This window comes from Triticum aestivum, chromosome 3B (genome assembly GCF_018294505.1).
Source record: "Triticum aestivum cultivar Chinese Spring chromosome 3B, IWGSC CS RefSeq v2.1, whole genome shotgun sequence".
NCBI lineage: Eukaryota > Viridiplantae > Streptophyta > Magnoliopsida > Poales > Poaceae > Triticum > Triticum aestivum.
The window spans coordinates 833,254,106-833,273,969 of NC_057801.1; the positions used below are offsets into that span (position 1 = coordinate 833,254,106).

The 19,864-nt window shown below is 47.4% G+C and overlaps 1 protein-coding gene and 3 pseudogenes across 1 annotated transcript; 3 read left to right on the forward strand and 1 right to left on the reverse strand.

Annotated features, from left to right (window-relative positions):
* Positions 1-4,787: 4,787 nt before the first annotated feature.
* Positions 4,788-5,559, forward strand: LOC123066940 (uncharacterized; annotated as a pseudogene).
* Positions 5,560-8,835: 3,276 nt separating this feature from the next.
* On the forward strand, positions 8,836-14,288 carry LOC123068073 (uncharacterized; annotated as a pseudogene).
* Positions 14,289-15,006: 718 nt separating this feature from the next.
* Positions 15,007-15,865, forward strand: LOC123066941 (uncharacterized). Its single transcript, XM_044489918.1, has one exon. It carries the CDS (start codon positions 15,068-15,070, stop codon positions 15,662-15,664), a length of 597 nt encoding a protein of 198 aa, XP_044345853.1. The 5' UTR covers positions 15,007-15,067; the 3' UTR covers positions 15,665-15,865.
* A 3,002-nt stretch (positions 15,866-18,867) lies between these two features.
* On the reverse strand, positions 18,868-19,396 carry LOC123066942 (uncharacterized; annotated as a pseudogene).
* Positions 19,397-19,864: the final 468 nt, after the last annotated feature.

Below are 19,864 nucleotides of genomic sequence, written 5' to 3' on the forward strand. Positions count from 1 at the left end.
GTGCACGTACGAGCCGCCGGCTGGATTGATCGCACAACTAGGCGAAACTACAACACACGAGAACACAGTGAGATGATGGCAAACAGGGCCGTGTCGGTCCCGTGCTTTTCGTTACATTTTGGATCTCACGGTACAAAGATTACAAGGGGTGGTTACAGATATATACTGGTATAGCTAGCCTATGCCTAAACCTATTAGGTGATTGAGTCCTAATCCGAGCCGGCTAGGAGATGGAGACGTGTTTAACTCCAACAATTCAACCACCGGGATATATCAAAGAAGAGGAACACAAGGTATTGAAGCTATGCAAGGCGTTGTGGGCTACGACAAGCTCCTCGGGCATGGAAAATCAAGCTTGACAAAGCCTTTATGGAGGATTATATTACATCTGAGAACATAGCAACATCATCCACAATTACACAAAAAACTCTGGTGGATCTACGTTCTAGGTATAGTTGGCATCCACCAGTTGACTAGCTAGAAGATGAGCTGCTCTATTAGCCTCTCTAGGACAGTGACTATTCATAACAATGATCATACTTGCAACATAAGAAAGAGGACTCTTTGTAAATCACCGCAGCCGGTCCAATGGAGTTACCACCTTGTTGCATGATCTCGATGACCTCCATGCAGTCTGATTCAATAATGATCCTATCGAAACCAACTCACCCTGCAAGAATTAATCCATTAAGGAGAGCACAGGCCTCAGCTTTCACGACATCATCAACAAACAGAATGCCACTAATTCCCGTTGCAACAAAAACAAGCATGATCATCTCTTATAATTGCGCCCATTCCTCAAGTACAAGAGTCGTCATGGAAGGATACGTCGACGTGATCCTTTTTGGATTTTCACCATGCACGTCGTTCAATCCCAGGAGATAGCTTCTTCCAAGCTTTTGTGTAATTTTTCACCAAAGCCGCAATTTCATGGATGATTATAGCCGGAGATTTGGTCGTTTCACCCTAGGTTACTTGTCGATGTTCCCACTACCAGCGTATGCGGAAGCCCTCGCCAGGTCATTATCTCTCGTCGTCTAATCCGACATCACCGGCGTCCGGCGTAAGCAATCCACGAGGAACTAGAAGTCGACATTTTGGAAGCCTCGAGACACGACAAATGTCCCGCCGGGGATGGGAGCAAGCTTGAACCTAGCGTCGTTGCGTTTGTGGCCACCCAACCATGGACGGAGGCAATCCTCTTCCAAGCACCGCCTCCCTCTTGTGTACTGACATGATTCTTGTCACTCTTGTACAAGGGTGTGGTGTGCTCTCTCCTTTCCTCTGCCGCCCCGCACACAGAGTGTTCGTCCGAATGCAGCCACCCATATGCTCCCCTAGTGCTCTCCCGGGGGTTAGGTTTGGGATTTGCCTCGTTTCGTTTGAAACCTAGACGCGGGATCGGTTTGCATATTGAACTCTGGGGTTAGGAAAGGCGTGGAGGCGTTAGGCGGCTGTGAGACAGAACGAGAATGGAAAGGGTGTGAATTGTGGCTGAAGAAGAGAACATCGCGTCGGCATCCATCTATGTAACGATTTTATTGCAGATTAGTACATCTCCGTCTGCAGGGATGGATGCAAACCTAGCGGCATCGGTTTCCTAACCACCACAATCTCCTCGTGTCCCCACAACCGCCCCGGCACCAGAAGCTCCGAATTTTGAGTCCAACCTAACTGTTCACTTCTTGTTTGACGGGAAGGCAACAGATCAACCCATGTCCACGTTGTGACCTCTATCTCACACTGGTGTTGGACTAGCATCTGCTGATGGAAGACCCGATCGTCTTACATCACACCACTCATCTAGCATGGGTTCTCCACATGCACGACTAGCGCGCGGTCGTCATGTCTGGACTGACTAGCCACCAACAAACACCACCATGTATGTATCCGTTGATGCTTGTCATGTCTGGCAGCACCACAATCTGGCATAGAAACATATGTCTCTTAGAACAACCTTTGTCAACTGACATGTATGCTCGTGTCTGTTAGAAGGACGGCACATGCAAAGCAAACATGCCAAACTCATCGATTGACCTTCCCGGCCCGTGGCGTGTTAGTGTCGTCTATACCTTAAACATCTACGCATGGGATTTCTCATCCAATTTTATTTTATTTTTGCGAGAAAGTTCCAATCTGTTAATCTTCAATCATGGCAGTGCAAAGAACAATAGAGGTAATAAAAATTACAACCATGTTCGTGAACCACCTAGCAACGAGTTCAAAGCTCTGGAGTGAGCCTAAAGCGCGTCGCCATCATATGGCCACTCCCTCACCGGAGCCATGATTAATTTGATGATATGCATGCCTCTCACCCTAATTAATTTAATTTCTTTTCGTGATAATGAAGAAAAGATGCTCGTCCCCGCCCGTAATTGTCGTGCCTTCTTTCTTTGCGTTGTTTGTTTTGCACCCGATCTCTCCTTTTTTTTTTTTTGAGAAATTGTTTTGTGCATGCAACAACATTGACGTTTAAAACGATCGCGTTGGAGGCAATGATCCCTTCCCTTGGGTCAGGTCTTTATTTCCAACGCATGCACGGACGCGTTTAAACACAAGGATCCCTTTTTACACAATCGATCGGGTCGGCCTCCATATTTGCCCAGGCTAGGCTAGGTTAGGAGAAAACATACCATGCCGCCGCACACGCCCGCAGGTGACGGCTGCGGCGTCAAGAGGCGCTCGGCGGCGGCAGGTGGGTGGCCCAACCTCCACCGAGATCTCCTCCGCGAGGTCTACGCCAGGCTCGAATCCCCGCTCGACCGGATCCGCCTCGCCGCCGCGTGCACCTCCTTTGCCTGGACCCACCCGCGGCGACCCGTCTTTCCGTGGCTGCTCCTCGACCCAAGCGGCCATGACAAGGCGAAACGCATGCGCTGCTACTGCCCTGAAAACGACAAGGTCCTGCCGTACGTCCCACTCCCGCTCCCGGGCAATTTCGTCCGCAGGTCGCTCGTCGGCTGTCATGATGGCGGCTGGGTCGCCTGGTACGACGATGAGCTCCGGATCATGAATCTCTTCTCTGGCGTGAAGGTGGATCTCTCCGCCAAGCAAAGGAGGAAGCTCCGCATACAATACTCCACCGAAGACACGCGCAAGATCATCTTCTCCTCACCACCCACTTCAAACGGTTGTATCCTCGCCGCCATCACTAGCATGGATAATGTCGCAGTCTGCAGGCTGAGCCACCCGAAGGCTGGGTGGTCGACAAGGAAATATTTTCAGGACCGGCAGCTCATGGACATCGCATTCTATGGCGGCGAGCTCTATGGCCTCACAAAATATAGTGGGAGGCTCACCAAAATCAACATCAGCGTGAACAAACGTGGCACGCTCGTGCTCAGGACTGTCGTGTGGGCGACTATACCAAATCTCTACCCGGAGAGACGTTTTCATGAGTATAACATGTACATAGTTGCCCTACCTGGCAAGCTTCTAATGGTGATCAGGGATTTTAACCGCAGGTCCTCCTTCACGGTGTTTGAACTAGTTGAAGCCGACGACGGGATGACAAATTCCATGTGCAAGTGGGTGGAGGCCACGAGCTTAGGCGACTATGCCTTGTTTCTGGGGGCGACATGCACCAAGGTGGTGCACGTGGTGGCGGGCCGGTGTGGCGGCGTGAGGAGAAACCACATCTACTATTTCAACCACAGGGCAGAGGTGCACTGGACGAACTCACCCTCATTCAGCAATGTGTTTTACAAGGAAGAAAACAGCGCATGGGGCAATTTCAATGGGATCATGTCCGTGGGATACCACGTGGATGGTGACGAACCTCCTGTGTGGCTCCTCCCACCAGATATGTAGAATGTCAGGATTACTAGCTTCAATGCATTATACATGTACACCGGTCATTGTGCATTTTGATTGTTTCGAGTAGATTTTTACGAACGATCAGTTCAACAACTCACTATTATGTGACAAAAGTTGACGATTGAATGCATGCTCGCTTTGTTTTCCATTTACGATTTTGTAACTCTAAAAATCTGTGTCCTTTTATGTTATTATTTAAAATAGTTTTTTTTTCCTAAAACAGATAAAAGAACATGACATCTTGACACGTTGGGATAAAATGATCATTTTGTCCCTTTGTGTTATTATTCATATACTCTCTCCATTCTTGAGAATGTGTACTTCTAACTTTGTTGGAAAGTCAAAATTGTTTCTGTTTGATCATATTATACAATAATATACCGACATGTATGCCATGAAATTAGTAGCATTAGATTCTGATAAATTATATTTTTATCATATACCTATTAGGTTTCACAAACATTGATATATTTCTGCACATGCTCGATCAAACTTTGAGATAGTTTGACCCTCAACAAAGTTGGAAGTATACTGGTTGCGGCCACTGACGATGCCGCCCAGCCCGAGCTACCTCCTCCGTCGGTCCAGCGCTGGCCCTGATCCACCCTCCGACACTCGTCGCGGCCCTACCCGAGCTGCACTCTCCGTTGGTCCACCGTTACAAGCAGAAGCCGGGTCACTTTATCATGTACGCAGTCCTTTCACATCCATCATTGTGAAGCAACAGCTGCAAGTTGCTTGAATTGGAAATAACCAACTTGTACTCAGCGGTACAATCCTCCATGTCTTATCTCGCCACGCGCCTGCTGCAGCAAGTTTGAGCATGAGCGCCAGATTAGATCAGTCACATGCTTTCTATTCCCATTCAACCATGCTGCTTTCAGTTGTGCAATGCAATTGGTGTGCTACATCTTCCGTTGCCACTATATATACTTCATCCGTTTGCTCAGGAGAAGAGATGCACCCAATCCTCTCGATTCGCCATGGCCGCCTTCCACCTCCTCTTCCTCGTGCTTGCCTTGGCCTTCAGCTGAAACAGCGCTGTCGCCGCCACGGTTGACGACCAGCCGTTGTCGCAGCAGGAGGTCTGCATGGCGCCCTCTTCTTCCTCGTGCCCGGAAGCCGCCGCCGACGCCAAGGCGCTCAAGGAGGAGGCCAGCTTGATGTACAAGGAGAAGGCCGCGTGTTCTTCAGACATGATGGTCGCAACATCCAGGTCGACTTCGTCCTCCCCGCCAGCAACAGCGAAGTGGCCGTTGGGGACGAGGACCTGCAGCTGATGCAGGAGGCCATGGCGCAGGCCGTTACCGTGCTCTCCTGCCACAGCCCAGAGACCACCGACGCCGAGACGCTCAAGCGGGCGATGGGGGTGGTGAACCTCGAGGCCCAGCGGTGGAAGCCCATCTTCAGGGCTATCGACAGGGTGCTTGAGAGCGGCGCCGATGACCGCACCAAGGAGGAGGCGTTCCCCGCGGCCAAGGTGCAGCTCAACCGCGAGCTCGGCCAAGAAGGTCCCAACGCCCTCAAGCTCGACTTCCGCTATCTGTGACATGCATCCCGAGTTCGCCACCTCTGCCTTAATTTCTCTTTCGGCCTTAGCGAGCCCTATATCTATATGTCTGTGGTGCTGTTTGTTAGTCATGGTGCGCTTCCGTCCGTGCGCTGCGGCCTGTCGCAGTTGTTGGAGCTCCACCATTGTTTTCCTTCGACTTCGTTCCTAACTGTGTTTGCATTTCTTAGTCAGCCAGGTTTTTTTTGAAAAGGAGGTTAAACCACCGGCCTCTGCATCAACCAATGCATGCAATCATCTTCATTAATTATTTCACAAAGGTGTGACAAGAACATATATCCATCCATCCGAAGCCACCACTTACACCTACAAAATCGATAATGTGAAGTGCTCTCATTTCCTGTATCTAAAACAAGTGTCATCGCCGATCCATCCATATAACGTATCAGGACCAATAGCCGGTGCAGCCTACCTAAAGTGCACACCACATGCACACGTTTTGGTAGCCTTCATCCTCGTCGGACCACTGACCCATCTCCAGGAGAGATATTCGCATCATCCTTGCCAGTCCGGACATCCGTCGACGCCACCATGGCGCCTAACAGCGCCATCGCCCTGCGCTCATCTACCCAGACGTGAAGACTCTGGAAGATCTATCGTGCGTAGCACCTACCAACCAGGCATGACTCAGCGTAGCACCTGTCGGCCAGGCATGACTTGACAGCTCCAGCGAACTTCCGTGCAAGACGAAGCCGCTCCACCTCTTGCCTCCGTCTTCCAGCGCTGCTCCACAAATGATGCTTCCAAGAGAGAAACGACACCGTAGTACTGTCATCATCTGATATGGAAAACCAGATCGTAGGGTTTCCCCTGAAGCAGCACGAGTGGGTCGACAATAGTTACACGACGATGCCTTCATCACCGTCACCACGCCGTCGTGCTGACGGAACTCATCTACTTCCTCGACACTCTACTGAATCAAGAGTTCGAGGAACGTCATCGAGCTGAATGTGTGGTGTCGTAAGTTCGGTGCTTGATCTGTCAGAATGACAAGAAGTTCGACTACATCAACCGCGTTGTCAAATGCTTCCGCTTTCGCTGCTATGCATCTTCTAGATAGATCTTGTGTGAGCGTAGATTTTTTTTTAAAATTGCATGCTACGTTTCTTAACACCCACTTGTCAGTTCGGCTTTCAAAACCAGTTTAAACGTGTGCAGTGTGATTTGTTGCTGTCTGCCCAAAACTTGGTACTGATCCTGAAAAAAACAAGAACTAATACCAATTCATTACCCAAGCCACAAACGTGGTACTTATATGCTATGAACACGTCCTAATGAGCATCCTGCACCTTGTCGGCACCTGACAAGTGGGCCCCGCTGGCCAGTTTCCCTGTCAACAACGGCTTAAACATGAATCAACACGATTTGTTGTGGCTTGCCCCAGAGTTGGTATTCATATGCAAAGAAAAAACTAAACGATACCAATTTGTTACCCTAGGCCTAGTTGTGGTACTTATATGCAATTAAATCATATCTCTGAGAAAATGGAAGTGTTCCTTCGTTCCCCCACGCTGGGAGAATGATCATTTTCTCTAGCCACCATCGACGGGGATGTCAGGTGTGTATTATAGCGTCCTAAAAATATAGAAACTTGTGTGGCTTGTAAAATTTTGTCACCAATCATCGCGAGCCAGGCGTAGATCTCTATAAATGCATGAAGTGTAGGAATTGATTAGGTTTCCTAAGCACACTCTTTGTTCCTTTATATAAGTTGTATTTGTTTTTTCAAAAGTCAAACGAGTTCATGTTCGACCAACTTTTTGGAAAAATTGCATCAATACCAACAATACTAAATTTGAATCATTTGATCCATCATGAAAAATAGTTTCAAATTTTATTTATTAGTTAGTGCAGATGTTGATATTTTACTCCATAGTCTTGATCAAACATTCAAATGGTTGACTTGCATGGAAATCAATACACCTTATATTCTAAAACAGATATTTAATTACATCCTAGGTATCTTGATGTAATGTGATACATCTGGTATGCTCGTGGTCGTCAGGAGATATATATTTGGGCATGTTCAATTAGCACAAACAGAAACATGCAACTGGACACAACATTATTACTTATAAAGAAGCCCTACATGTAATAATATTTTATATTTTTTCACTAAATGTAACATATGAAATTGTTAACTTGCAGGAAGCATAATCTCCTTTTGAACTTCAGGAGTAGAGCTTTGAAATTACATATAATATTAGTTTGCTAAACAAAACAGTTTATAAATCGGGCCAGCTAAACCGCAGTCGACTGAGATTTAAAAGTCTCACTCGATCATGCAGCATTTTTGCAATCTCTTTGTAACATTTTTTCCTACCGGTTGCAACATTCGTCTTGCCGGTCAAAGCATGTCATCCATCGTTGGTTGTTAGCACGCCATCTCACCGGTTGCAATATCCTTCATTGACGGTTGTAGCATCTTCAGTTAAATGGTTGTAGCATTTCTTGTTGTTGCTTGCAATACCATCGCAACATTTTTCGTCGCCCTTTGTAGCATCTAGTCATACTGCTTGTAGCAAAAAGAAAAAAACGGATTGATGTCACCCGACTGAGACTTCGGCTAAGTTCTAGACACACCCTTTATACACAGAGAAAATACTCCATCTCTATCAAAGCATAAAAGATGCCTTTTAAAAATATCAGTGTCAAAAACCGTCTTATATTCACCCTCAAAAAATAACCGTCTTATGCTCATATTTTAATAGAGGGAGTACACCTAGTGCTCGCATTATTCCTGAATTTATTTCAGGATTTCCGGCGATGCGCTTTCAGTGGGAGGAGACGTTTTCGTCGACGACGAGGCGCCTATGGTGACTTCGTAACTTTCAAGATGATATGCCGGCTCAGTCTCTCGGAGGTGCTCATAGGGGTAGGGTGTGCGTGCGTGCGTTCATAGGGGTGAGTGTGTGCGCGTGTATATGAGCGCTTGTGTCTGTACTGATGTTCAAAAAAAAAAACTAAAGGTCGAGAAGATAAAAAAGGAAAACAAATATGTGTGATGGATCATTTGTCAAGCGAGGCACGTTGGGGGTCCTCGAAGTTTTTTTTTTTTTTTTGAGATTTTGTCGGTCCTCAAAGCTGCACCTGGCCAAAAACAGTTCTGCTCGTTTACGATTGGGGCCCCCTTTTACAACTCGGGTCGGCCTCCTTTTCCGTCGGCTCGGAGCAGCCCAAAAGATTGCTCAGCCCAGGCTAACTCGTGATCAGGAACATGCCGCCGCACACGGCCGCAGGTGACGGCCGCGTCAAGAGGCGCTCGGCGACAACAGATCTATGGTCCAACCTCCACGAAGATCTCCTCGGCCAGGTATATGCCAGGAGCCCAGGATTAACACCCCGCTGGACCGGGTCCGCTTCGCCGCCGCCGTCGCCTCGACCCACCCGCGGCGGGTCGTTTTTCCGTGGTGCTCCTCGATCCAAGCGGCTATGACAAGACGAAATGCATGCGCTGCTACTGCCGTGAAGACGGCACGGTCCTGCCGCACGTTCCACTCCCGGGCCCGAGTGATTTCGTCGGCAGGTCGCTCGTCGGCTGTCACGACGGCGGCTGGGCCGCCTGGTACGACGATGAGGTCAGGATAATGAATCTCTTCTCTGGCATGAAGGTGGCGCTCTCCACGAAGCAAAGGAGGAAGGTCCGCATACAACGCTGCGCGGAAGCCACGAGGAAGGTCATCTTCTCATCTTCGCCCACTTCAAATGGTTGTATCCTTGCCGCCATCACGAGCACGGATGATGTCGCAGTCTGCAGGCTAAGCCACCTTCATGGGTGGTCGACACAACAATTGTTTCGGGACCAGAAGTTCATGGATATCGTTTTCTACGGCGGCGAGCTCTGTGGCCTCACAAGGTATATCGGCAGGCTTATCAAAATCGACATCAGCGTGAGCAAACGTGGCACACTGTTTCTAAAGATTGTCGTGTGGGCCACAATACCAAATCCCTATCCGGAGAGACGTTTTCATGAGTACAGCCAGGCCCGTACCTGAAAATTCAGGGGGCCGGTGCGATATATAAAATTAGGCCTATTAAATAGAAATACTAGTTCCCACTAAAAATATATAGAAATACTAATTATGAACTCTACTAATTATGAACTCTATATATTACTACTTATTTAGAATATTCTCTAATGATGCTAGGGCAATATATGATGAGAAGAAAAAAAATAATGGATGAGAGCGGAGCATATATGAATCCATTGCTACCCTCGAATTTCTTTATTTGTGCAGCAAATTGCTTCAAGGATAATGGAGGCAGCGGTAGTTCTGCATATGCTGCAACAAGAAAAATTATAATCTAAATGAGCATTGATTAATACGATTAACTGTCATTCAAATGAATCCATTCCTTGATTATTTTCTGATTTGTACTATTAAATTATATTTAAGATAATTTTGGGGCCCCCAAACTTTTAGGGGCCCTGTGCAATTGCACACTCTGCACATGCTTGCCATACGGGCCTGAGTACAGCAGGTACATCATTACCCTACCTGGCAAGCTGCTGATGGTGACCACGGAATTTATGGTATGGTGCACCCGCAGGCCATTTTTCACGGTATTTGAACTAGTTGAAGCCGACTGGGGGATGAAAAAGTTCACGAAGCGGGTGGAGGCCAGGAGCATAGGCGACCATGCCTTGTTTCTGGGCGCAACGTGCTCCAAGGCAGTGCATGTGGTGGCAGTGGTATCTCCAACCCATCAGGGTTCAAGTCCCGGTGCTTACGTTTTTCTGAATTTATTTCAGGATTTTCGGCAATGTGCCTTCAATGAGAAAAAATATTCTCGTTGACTATGTGGTGCCTATGATGACTTCGTAAATCTCAAGATGCTATGCCAGCTTAGTCCAAAGGCGGAGCTTGAAAATTTGCCCAATGGGTTCACTCGTTAGCTCATTGTGAGGATAAACAAATAGAAATAGGCCAGTGCTACCCGTAAACCGGCTGATGACGGGGATTTTTAAACAGCCCTGCCAACCGTTGATTTGGGTCGCTTGATCTCTGGACCATCACTTCCATCCCAAATATACCTATCTCTCTCCCGCAGCAGCGACACCAGCCAGCCATCGGATATATGCACAACATCTTTTTTTCCAGGTCACTGCAGCCCCGTCACTGGTCATCTCACATGAAAACAGCGACGAGCTCGCCATGCTCGACCACAGCTGCAGCGCCGGGTTGAAACAAATTTTGATGCAACCATCCCTGAAGCACCCGTGATACCCCGCTGGCCCGGCAATGCTCCAACACAACCCCGGCGATGCTTTGTTGCAGTACAAGCGATTCTCCGGCAGACCGCAGATGCTCCATTTGCAGCAACGAGGATGTTCCGACGGCCCCAACGATGCTCCATCGCATCATCGGTGATGCTCCGACGGCCCAAAGACGCTCCATAAGAACACCGGTGATGCTCCACAAAGCTCATAGAAGCATGCCTCGTTGCATGGCTACAGTCGTGGGCGCCGTCATGGCACGCCTTATTGTCGTGGTCGTCGAAGCATTTCCACACTCATCAACATCATCGCAGTCGTCGAAGCATCGCCACAAACATTTTGCATGGACATGGTCATCAACACCGTCATAGCATGCTTTGTCGCCCTAGTTGTTGAAGCGTTGTCGTGGCCGTCGAAGTATCGTTCTGTTGGAAGCATTGGCACGACCATTGCAGCACAACTATCGTCGTGGCCATGGAAGCATTGCCACGGCATTGAAGCACACCCGTCGTCATGGTCGTCGAAGCACCTTCGCAGTCATCGACGTCTTTGTGGTTGTCAAAATATCGCCATGACCATTGAAGCATGCCTCATTGCAAGGGCTCGGTCGCTAGCGCCGTCATGTTATGGCTCGTCGCCCTAGCTGTTCAAGCATTGTCGTCGCTGTCCAAGTCATCATGGTCATGGAAGCATTGTCACGGCCATTGAAGCACGCCCGTCGTGGTGGTCGTCGCAATTACTCAGTCATCGATGTCGTCGAAGCGTAGTCACGGCCATTTAAGAATTCCTCGTTGCATGGCCGAGGTCGTCAACACCCGTCGTGGCATGCTCCACACGACGGCGACAGTAACATGGTGGCTAGACTACTTTGATGATGTTGCAATGCCGCGATGGCCTATTTCAATATCCACCGCGACGCTTTGGCGGTGGTGCGATTGATTCAATGATGTGGCGACGGCGTACTTCGCGGCCACGACAACGCGATGAGCGGCTAAGACGCTGGCCGGGGCTCGGCAGACATTAGTTCCGGTTCGAATGGGACCTTTAGTCTCGGTTCCAGACACCAATCGGGACTAAAGGGGTCGATAACCTTTAGTCCCGGTTGGTGTCTCCAACCGGGACTAGAGGTCTCTTTTAAGTCCCTCTTTTAGACCCCAACCGGGACTAAAAATTTGCCTTTATATATCTCGCCCCTGCTCGCCCTGTCCTCTGTTTTTCCATCATAGAAGGTGGGAGGTGTGTGTGCTAGTTTGTTTTCCCTTCGTATGCACAAAAGGTGTTCGATGAAATCCCTGTGAGCATGATGCCACTTGAGTTCACAAAACAAACATGAAATGAGGTCCCCGAGCCACACTTATGTTTTCTCCTCTTTCTTGCCCGAGCGACACAATCCATTCTTCTCCTCTGTTCTTCCTCCAAACTTGACCTCCAAGCTCCAATTTTCCCAAGATTTATCTAGATTTGGCGGTGCACCAACTATCCAAGTGTTCTAAAAAGTTAGCAAGTTCATCCTTTCATCTCTCATTGCTAGTTTAGCTCATTTCATGCTGTACTATATATTTTTCTAGTGAAAAATATTTGTTTCACATAAGAAAATGTGAAGCGTTTAAATTTAAACATGTTCTAAATATATCCAAGATTGGCCTAGTTCTAAAGATATTCGTTCCAAAAGTTCCGATATATAAATTATTAAAAAAACTAACATATGGCTTCGAAAATATGAATGATTTAATTTAGCCAAGACAGAATAAAAGGTTCAATTTATTGTGTGAGATGAGAGTGGGGATGTGGTTCTGACTGGAGAGAGAGAGAGAGAGAGAGAGAGAGAGAGAGAGAGAGAGAGAGAGAGAGAGATGGGATAGATATCAAGGAATTGGGTGCCCTGCTAGAATTGTGATATGAAAATTATGATACCAAATTGGATGCCTTGGATGCCCTACCATGTAATCCCTTCGTACCAAATGCAATGCTGATCTGTTTGTCTCACAACTGATCCGTTTGTCTCACAAAGCATGGTGGGTTGTGTCACTGATCAGTAAAATGGGGTTTTACCATGATAAACAAAAGGCGTTGCTATAAATTGAGATATCGTGTGCAAAACTTGAGATATTTTTCTATTGCAGGTTGAGAGTTGGCCGTGCACCTGCTGACAGAAAACCATGCCCCAGGGGGGTTACTCCATTGGAAGAAACAATCAGGAGGTACGGTGATAAATCATCAGACAGTGTGGTCACGCCAGAAATTGGAATGAGTTTTGACTCTCAGGAAAGTGTACGATTTCTGCAACCTTTAATTATTTATGGGAGCTCAAATTTTGTATAAGATATGGCAAGAGCCGTCTGAATGTCGAATGGATAAAGTGTATGTAGGAAATTGTATGTGGATGCTTCGTCAGTACATATGACACAACAATCGCAAGCACTTACATTTTATTTTAATCCGCTTGACCATTGGCTATGCAACTGTCTTAACTGCAGCTTGTAAATTACCTTTTTTTTACAGGGGAAGCCTGAGCAGCAAAACAGCCGGTCCTGTCGGTGCAAATGCCCTGCGATGATTAGGCTTCTGAGAGGGTCTGACAATGGATGGTTCATTGCTGACATGTGGTGAAAAGGTTCACTATTCATCGCACAAGCACATAGATGTCTACACAAAAGATCCAGTGAAGCAACTTAAGAGGAAATAACGCGAATCTCAACAAGGTGTACAACATAGTAGGAAGCTTCTTCAGTTCATCTCAGCATGTGCCTTTCACGAAGTGGCCACTCCGGGTCCTTTCTGTACTACATTGTAGGAAGCTTCTTCGGTTCCATCGCAGAATGTGCCTTTCACGAGGACGTCACTCCCGATGCATGTGTTTGTGCGATAGTACATGAGGCTGCAATTCGACCGCGAGTCGGATGAGAGCTACCAGGAGAAGAGGATACGGATTCTAAGGAATTTCTTTTAGATTTTTTGTGCCCTCTTCCTAATAGTTGTGGAAGTGTACGTCGTCGAAAAATTCTAATGATGATCCTTCTGTGAGAAATACAGAGCGGAGCAGTCATCAGATCAAATATTGCCATTGAACAACATACAAATAAGGTTTACACCAGGAAAGTGTTTGAACAATTTGGTGAGAACCTTTTCGAGGGTCGGGCTTACCAGGTCGAGAAAATTGAGAAGAAGTACATTGCAAGACACGACGATGTCGAGAAACACGAGAATGGAGTGTGGTTGATTACGAGGTGACCATGTCGAACGATGGCGAGTGGTTCAAGTGTGAATGCGGGCAATTCACCAACATGGGGATGCTTTGTTGCCATGCTTTGAAGGTATTTTTGGATGCCCATTCCTCATCTGTCCATGAAAAATCATACCTTGATTCCAATGTTTCAGGTGATTCACTATGTCGGAGTGAAGGAGATGTTGGAGCAGCACATCCTCAAGAGATGGACAAAAGATGCTAGGGACATCCTGCCCCGACATTTTGGTCACTTCAAAAGAGACCATGTCATGAACAAATCTTTCACCTACCGCAACTCGACTCTCTACCTACACACTATGGAGCTGGTTAGGCTTGGGGATGCATCCGTCACGATGTATGAACTCGTGTTGGGTCGCTTTAAGGATATGATTGCAGAGGTATCATCTCTAGCTGAAACAAGAGATGGGCTAGGGTTTGAGGATAGACAAGCAGCATAAGCGAATCACAACAACATGGCATCGGCGGGCGCAATTGTCAACATTGAGGGGGGTGGCTGACAACGAGAACAGTTTGCAGCGCTGCTATACACATGACGGTGTGGAGACGATTTGTGTAGGACAGTGCATATCCGTTCGTCCATCCATATCATCAAAGTGTATCAGAGGGCCAGCACTTCCGTCGTGCAGGTGTCGTGCAGTCATGCATCGTCTGCAAAGCAGTTTCGAACAGTTTGACCCTTTTTGGTAACTTGGATGCACTTGCTGGACTGTCTACTCCGGTGCCGGGCGATCATGCTTCAGCATAGAATGAAAGGATCTAACCTGAAGATACACGAATACAGATGAACAAGGACTAGATCCATGTCAGTAATGTATTTGTTATGAACCATCATGGAAGCAAATGAGAGAGGAACCACTCAACCGGTCGGGCCACTTTATCATCTCCGTAGTCCTCTGACAACATCCTCGTGAAGCAAAAGCAAACTACTAGTACCTAGTACGTACAGATAATACTCAACTCTCGTTCTGCACGTCTTCTCTCTCTTTCGAGTCGCATGCTTTCCTCTGCACGTCTTCAGCTTTCAGTTGTGCAATGCCATGGGCGTGCAGTAATCGTACTAAGCTAATGAGAGTGTGACCAGTCAATCGATGAGATCAGTGACATGATTTCTTCTGCCACTCATCACGCTGCTTTCAGTTGTGCAATGCGATAGGTGTGCTAGCTCTTCTCCGTTGCCACCCACCATATATACTTCATCCCTTGCTTAGGAGAAGAGATGCACCGATCCTTTCAATTCGGCATGGCCGCCTTCCACCTCCTGTTCCTCTTCCTCGTGCTTGCCTTGTCCTTCAGCGGCAACAGCGCTGTCGCCGCCGTGGTTGACGACCAGCCTCGGCCGCAGCAGGAGGTCTGCATGGCGTCCTCTTCTTCATCCTGCCCAGAAGCCGCCGTCGACGCCAAGGTGCTCAAGGGGGAGGCCAGCGTGATGTACAAGGAGAAGGCCAGCTCGTTCTTCAGGCATGATGGTCGCACCATCAAGGTCGACTTCGTCCTCCCCGCCAGCAACAGCGAAGTCGCCGCTGGTGACGAGGACCTGCAGCTGCGGCAGGAGGCCATGGCGCAGGCCATTACGGTCCTCTCCCGCTACAGCCCAGAGACCACCGACGAACAGACGCTGAAGCGGGCGATGGGGGTGGTGAACCTCGAGGCCCAACGGTGGAAGCCCATCTTCAGGGCGGTCGGCAGGGTGCTGGAGAGCGGCGCCGACGACCGCACCAAGGAGGACGCGTTCGCCCAGGCCAGGGTGCAGCTCAACCGCGACCTCGGCCAAGAAGGTCCCAACGCCCTCAAGCTCGACTTCGGGTATATGTGACATGCATCGCCAGTTCGCCACCTCTGCCTTTCTGTTTCAGCTTTAGCGCGCCCTAGATGTCTGTGGTGTTGTTAGTCATGATGCGCTCCCGTCCGTGCGCTGGGGCTTATCGCAGTTGTCAGAGCGCCACCATTATTTTCCTTCGACTTCGTTCGTGATTGTGTTTGCATTTCCTTAGTCAGCGAGGTGGTTATTTTATTACTCTCTTCGTTGTCCCTGTCTTTTCCATGAGTAGCAACCATGCATGCCTGATTTGTTCACTAATTCACAGGGAATTTAACTAAAATACAAGCAGAAGTAGTTGCCGTCCCCAATTTTCAACAGAACTGAGATGCTCTATTGGCCTCTCTAAAACAGTTACTAAAAACAACATGATAAAAAATGCAACATAAAAAAGAGCACTCTTGGTAAATCGCCGCAGCCGACCCAAGGGAGTTACCACCTTTTTGCATGATGTTATGATCCTATTGCAACCAATTTGTCCTGCAAGAATTAATCCATTTAGGAGACCACGAGCCTGAGCTGTCACGGTAACATCAATAAACCGAATGCCACTACTTCCCGCTTCGTCTAAATGACCATGAATATATCTTATGATTATGCCCGTTCCTCGAGTAATAGAGTCATCATTTAGGGATGCATCCACGTTAAGTTTGACGTAGTACTCCTTGGTCTTTCTCCATCCATGTTGATCAATCCCTGGAGATGGCATCTTTCAACCTCTTGTAATGACCACATACTGATCCATCCAAACGCTTTGTAGCTAAGCTGAAAAATGAATCTTTGTCTTGTTAAACACAAAATCATATTGACAGTTCCAAATATCTCAATGTAGTGCACAAATTCCCACCCAAATCGCGTCGTAGCATTGCGCTCCACCCTTCTGAACCAGTTAACAAACACATTCGATATGCTAGTCCGCGAAGGAACATTAAAAGACACATGAACAGCACGCCACAAAAGCTTGGCAAGCGGGCAAGCTAGAAACAGATGATGAATTGTTTCCTCTTGGTTACAAAAACAACATTTTTTACAACCTTGCCATCTACACTTAACCAAATTGTCCTTGTTGAGAATCACACCATGTAAATCACTAAATCTTAATCTTTAAAGGGACTTTGGTTTTCCAGATATGTAGGGACCTTATAACAGATCCAATGTTAATCAAGTCTGTGTACAAGGATTTTACAGAGAACACAACCGAAAGAGAGAACGTGGAACTTCCACAATAGTTTATTTATGGCTGCCCGGCATAACGCTAACTTCACAGCCAAAATGCATGTTTAGATGCATAAAGTTAAGTAATATATTGAATCATGTGGGCTCTAAAAGTGACTGAAACAGGCAACGCACTGCCAACTGCGCTTCCTCTAGTTTTTTTTTCTTTTCGAAAAGGGGATAACCTGTGGCCGGCCTCTGCATAACACTGGATGTAGCTCATTACTAATTCATGCTACGATTTGGAAAGCAAATGAGAGGGAAACCACCAGTCAACCGGTCACTCATTAACACGTAGGTAGTACTAGCTCAATCAAATCCTTGTGAAGCAAAACTTAAAGTTGCACCTGAACCACCCTGTCTTCTCTCTCCACGCGATTGCTGCAGAGGATGGAATCAATGAACCGATACACCATAGTTCCTACAACTTTCGTCCTGCTTTATTGGTCCCTTTTATAGTTTGTGCCAAATTTTGAACAAATAGTTAACTAACAAAATATTAATGCATTTTAACAAAAATTATATCGTTGGATTTGTATTTGAACATACTTTTCAATGATATAATTTTTGATGACATGCACAAAAAAATTGTTAGTTAAATTTATAGTCAAAATTTGGCACAAAATACAATAGGGACCAATAAATCAGGAGGGAGGTAGTAGTACTCACGTGCCATCCCTGTTACCGGACATCCTGCACGTCTTCTCTCTCCACACCGCCTGCATCAGATCAGATAAGTCACACTACTTGCGCCCGCCACGCCCTTTCACTGCCCCAAACTATTAGTTGTACAATGCGATCGGTGTTGCCACTGCCACCACACCATATACACTTACCTTCCTTGTTTGTCGATCCATTGCCACCATTCATTCAATGGGAGAGATGGACGACCGATCGGTTCGATTCGCCATGGATGTGTTCCTCGTCCTCCTCATGGTTGCTCTCGCCAGCGTCCGCACCAGCGACAAGGCCACCTTGGTGATGAGGTTTGGAGCTCACACCATCACGGTCCACTTCGAAGTTCCGTAACATGCATGCATGCATGCATGCTGGTTTCTTAGTCAAGAGTCAAGACTCCTTAGAATAATGACGCCCCATGGATATGTTTATCAGGAATTCAGGATTGTCTGTGTCACCAAGCTTTATTTGCGTCTTCAATGTAGTAGCATTACTTTGTGCTAAAGAATGTTTATGTTACATTTGGAAATGAGGTTAACATGGAAGTTGTGTGCCTCATCGAGGCGAACAACTTTGCTTATTAGTAGCTAATCTGAGTTTGTGTGCGCAATGGGGGGTTTTAGACAAATAAAAAACACAACTCAAGGACTAATTGGTAAGAAAAACACAAATTGTGCCCCGGCCAGTTGCTTAATAAGAAATAATGGCGTGCAGGTCCCATCAGTTATGTGGCTAGGGGAACTTCCCAACCAGGGTCGCCTTTTTGAAAAAAAAGTAAAAAAAAAACTGTTTTTAAAATCAGAACTAGTAATTCAACTAACCTTCGCTGATCAATTTCTGAAATTTTGAGCCTATTTTTCTTACCCATTTTAATGTTTTGACAGTTTTTGTAAAATCCTCTAGTCACTTAACAGTTAACACATGGATCGGCAGGTTGTATTTCTCATTAAGAGATTAATCAGACACAATTCTCTTTTAGTCTCCCAGAGTTGTGTTTCCGCAAATCCCAGCCACAAATTTTTTGTACTCTCGCGCAATTCTTTGTTTATTTAAGGAGAATAGCATTTTCCTCAAAAAGGTTCCATAACTATAGGATTTGGTTACATAGCAAACATGGACGAAGATGAAGAAAAACATGGGCTCCATGACCGAGCCAGAGCACACAATGCATGCAAAGTCTAAGAGACCAGAACACGGAAGAAGTTCAGTATCTTGGAGGACACAACTAGCACTCATGTTTGTTGCATGGAATAATTGGTAGAAAAGACATGAAGGCTAGGCTACAGGCAAGCACAATCACAACAGGCGTCGACAAGGAAATCGAAGGCTCAGTAAAGTGTGACAGGCCACAGGGAGCAGCAGGACTAACAACACCACAGACAGGGACAGGGCACGCTAAGGCCGAAGGAAAAAAAAACAAAAAAAAACAGAGGTGGCGATGTGTCATCTCTGCACGCAGGTCACACGTACTCGAAGTCCATCTTGATGGCATCCGGGCCTTGGCCGAGCTCGCGGTTGAGCTGCGCCTTGGCCGCGGCGAACGCCTCCTCCTTGGTGCAGTCGTCGGCGCCGCTGTGCATCACCTTGTTGACGTTATTGAAGATGGGCTTCCAGTACCGCTGTGCCTCCCGGTTCACCACCGCTACGGCCCGCTTCAGGGTCTCGGCATCCGTGGTCTCCGGGCGGTAGCGGGAAAGGACCTCGATGGCCTGTGACAGGGCTACCTTCCGCAGCTGCACATCGCCGTCGTGGCCCGCCCCTGCGATGGCACCGTTGCTGCCGCTGGCGGCGAGCGGCCACAACGAGCAAGACAAGTAGGTGGTGGGAGGCCGCCATGGAAAGTAAGTATACTAGACTAGTGCAGTGCACAACGAGGAAGCTAAGTATATATGGTGGGGTGGCAGTGGCATCAAGAACGCATTGTCCAACTACGACTGGTGGTCAGTTGGAGCATTGCATGATAGCAGCGTGAAAGGGACTGTGGCTGATCAAGGACAGATGGAGCGGCTCTGGCGCCCATGTTCCAACCTGTTATGCCTGCTGCAGCTTTTGCTTCGCGCGGATGTGATAAGATGACCCGGACGGTTTGACTGGTTCTGTGGATCAATAGTTTTTCTCACGTTTGCTTCACAAAGGGTAGCAAGTCTCAACTATGTGGCAAATTTAAGACAAGTAATTTGGGACGGAGGTTATAGATTGGAAGGGTGGCTTGCGGAGTGTTGCCTGTTTGGGTCACTGCTCCAGCTTTATGCATCTAAACATGCACTTTGGGTGTAAAGTTACTGCTAGGGTACTTTGGATACC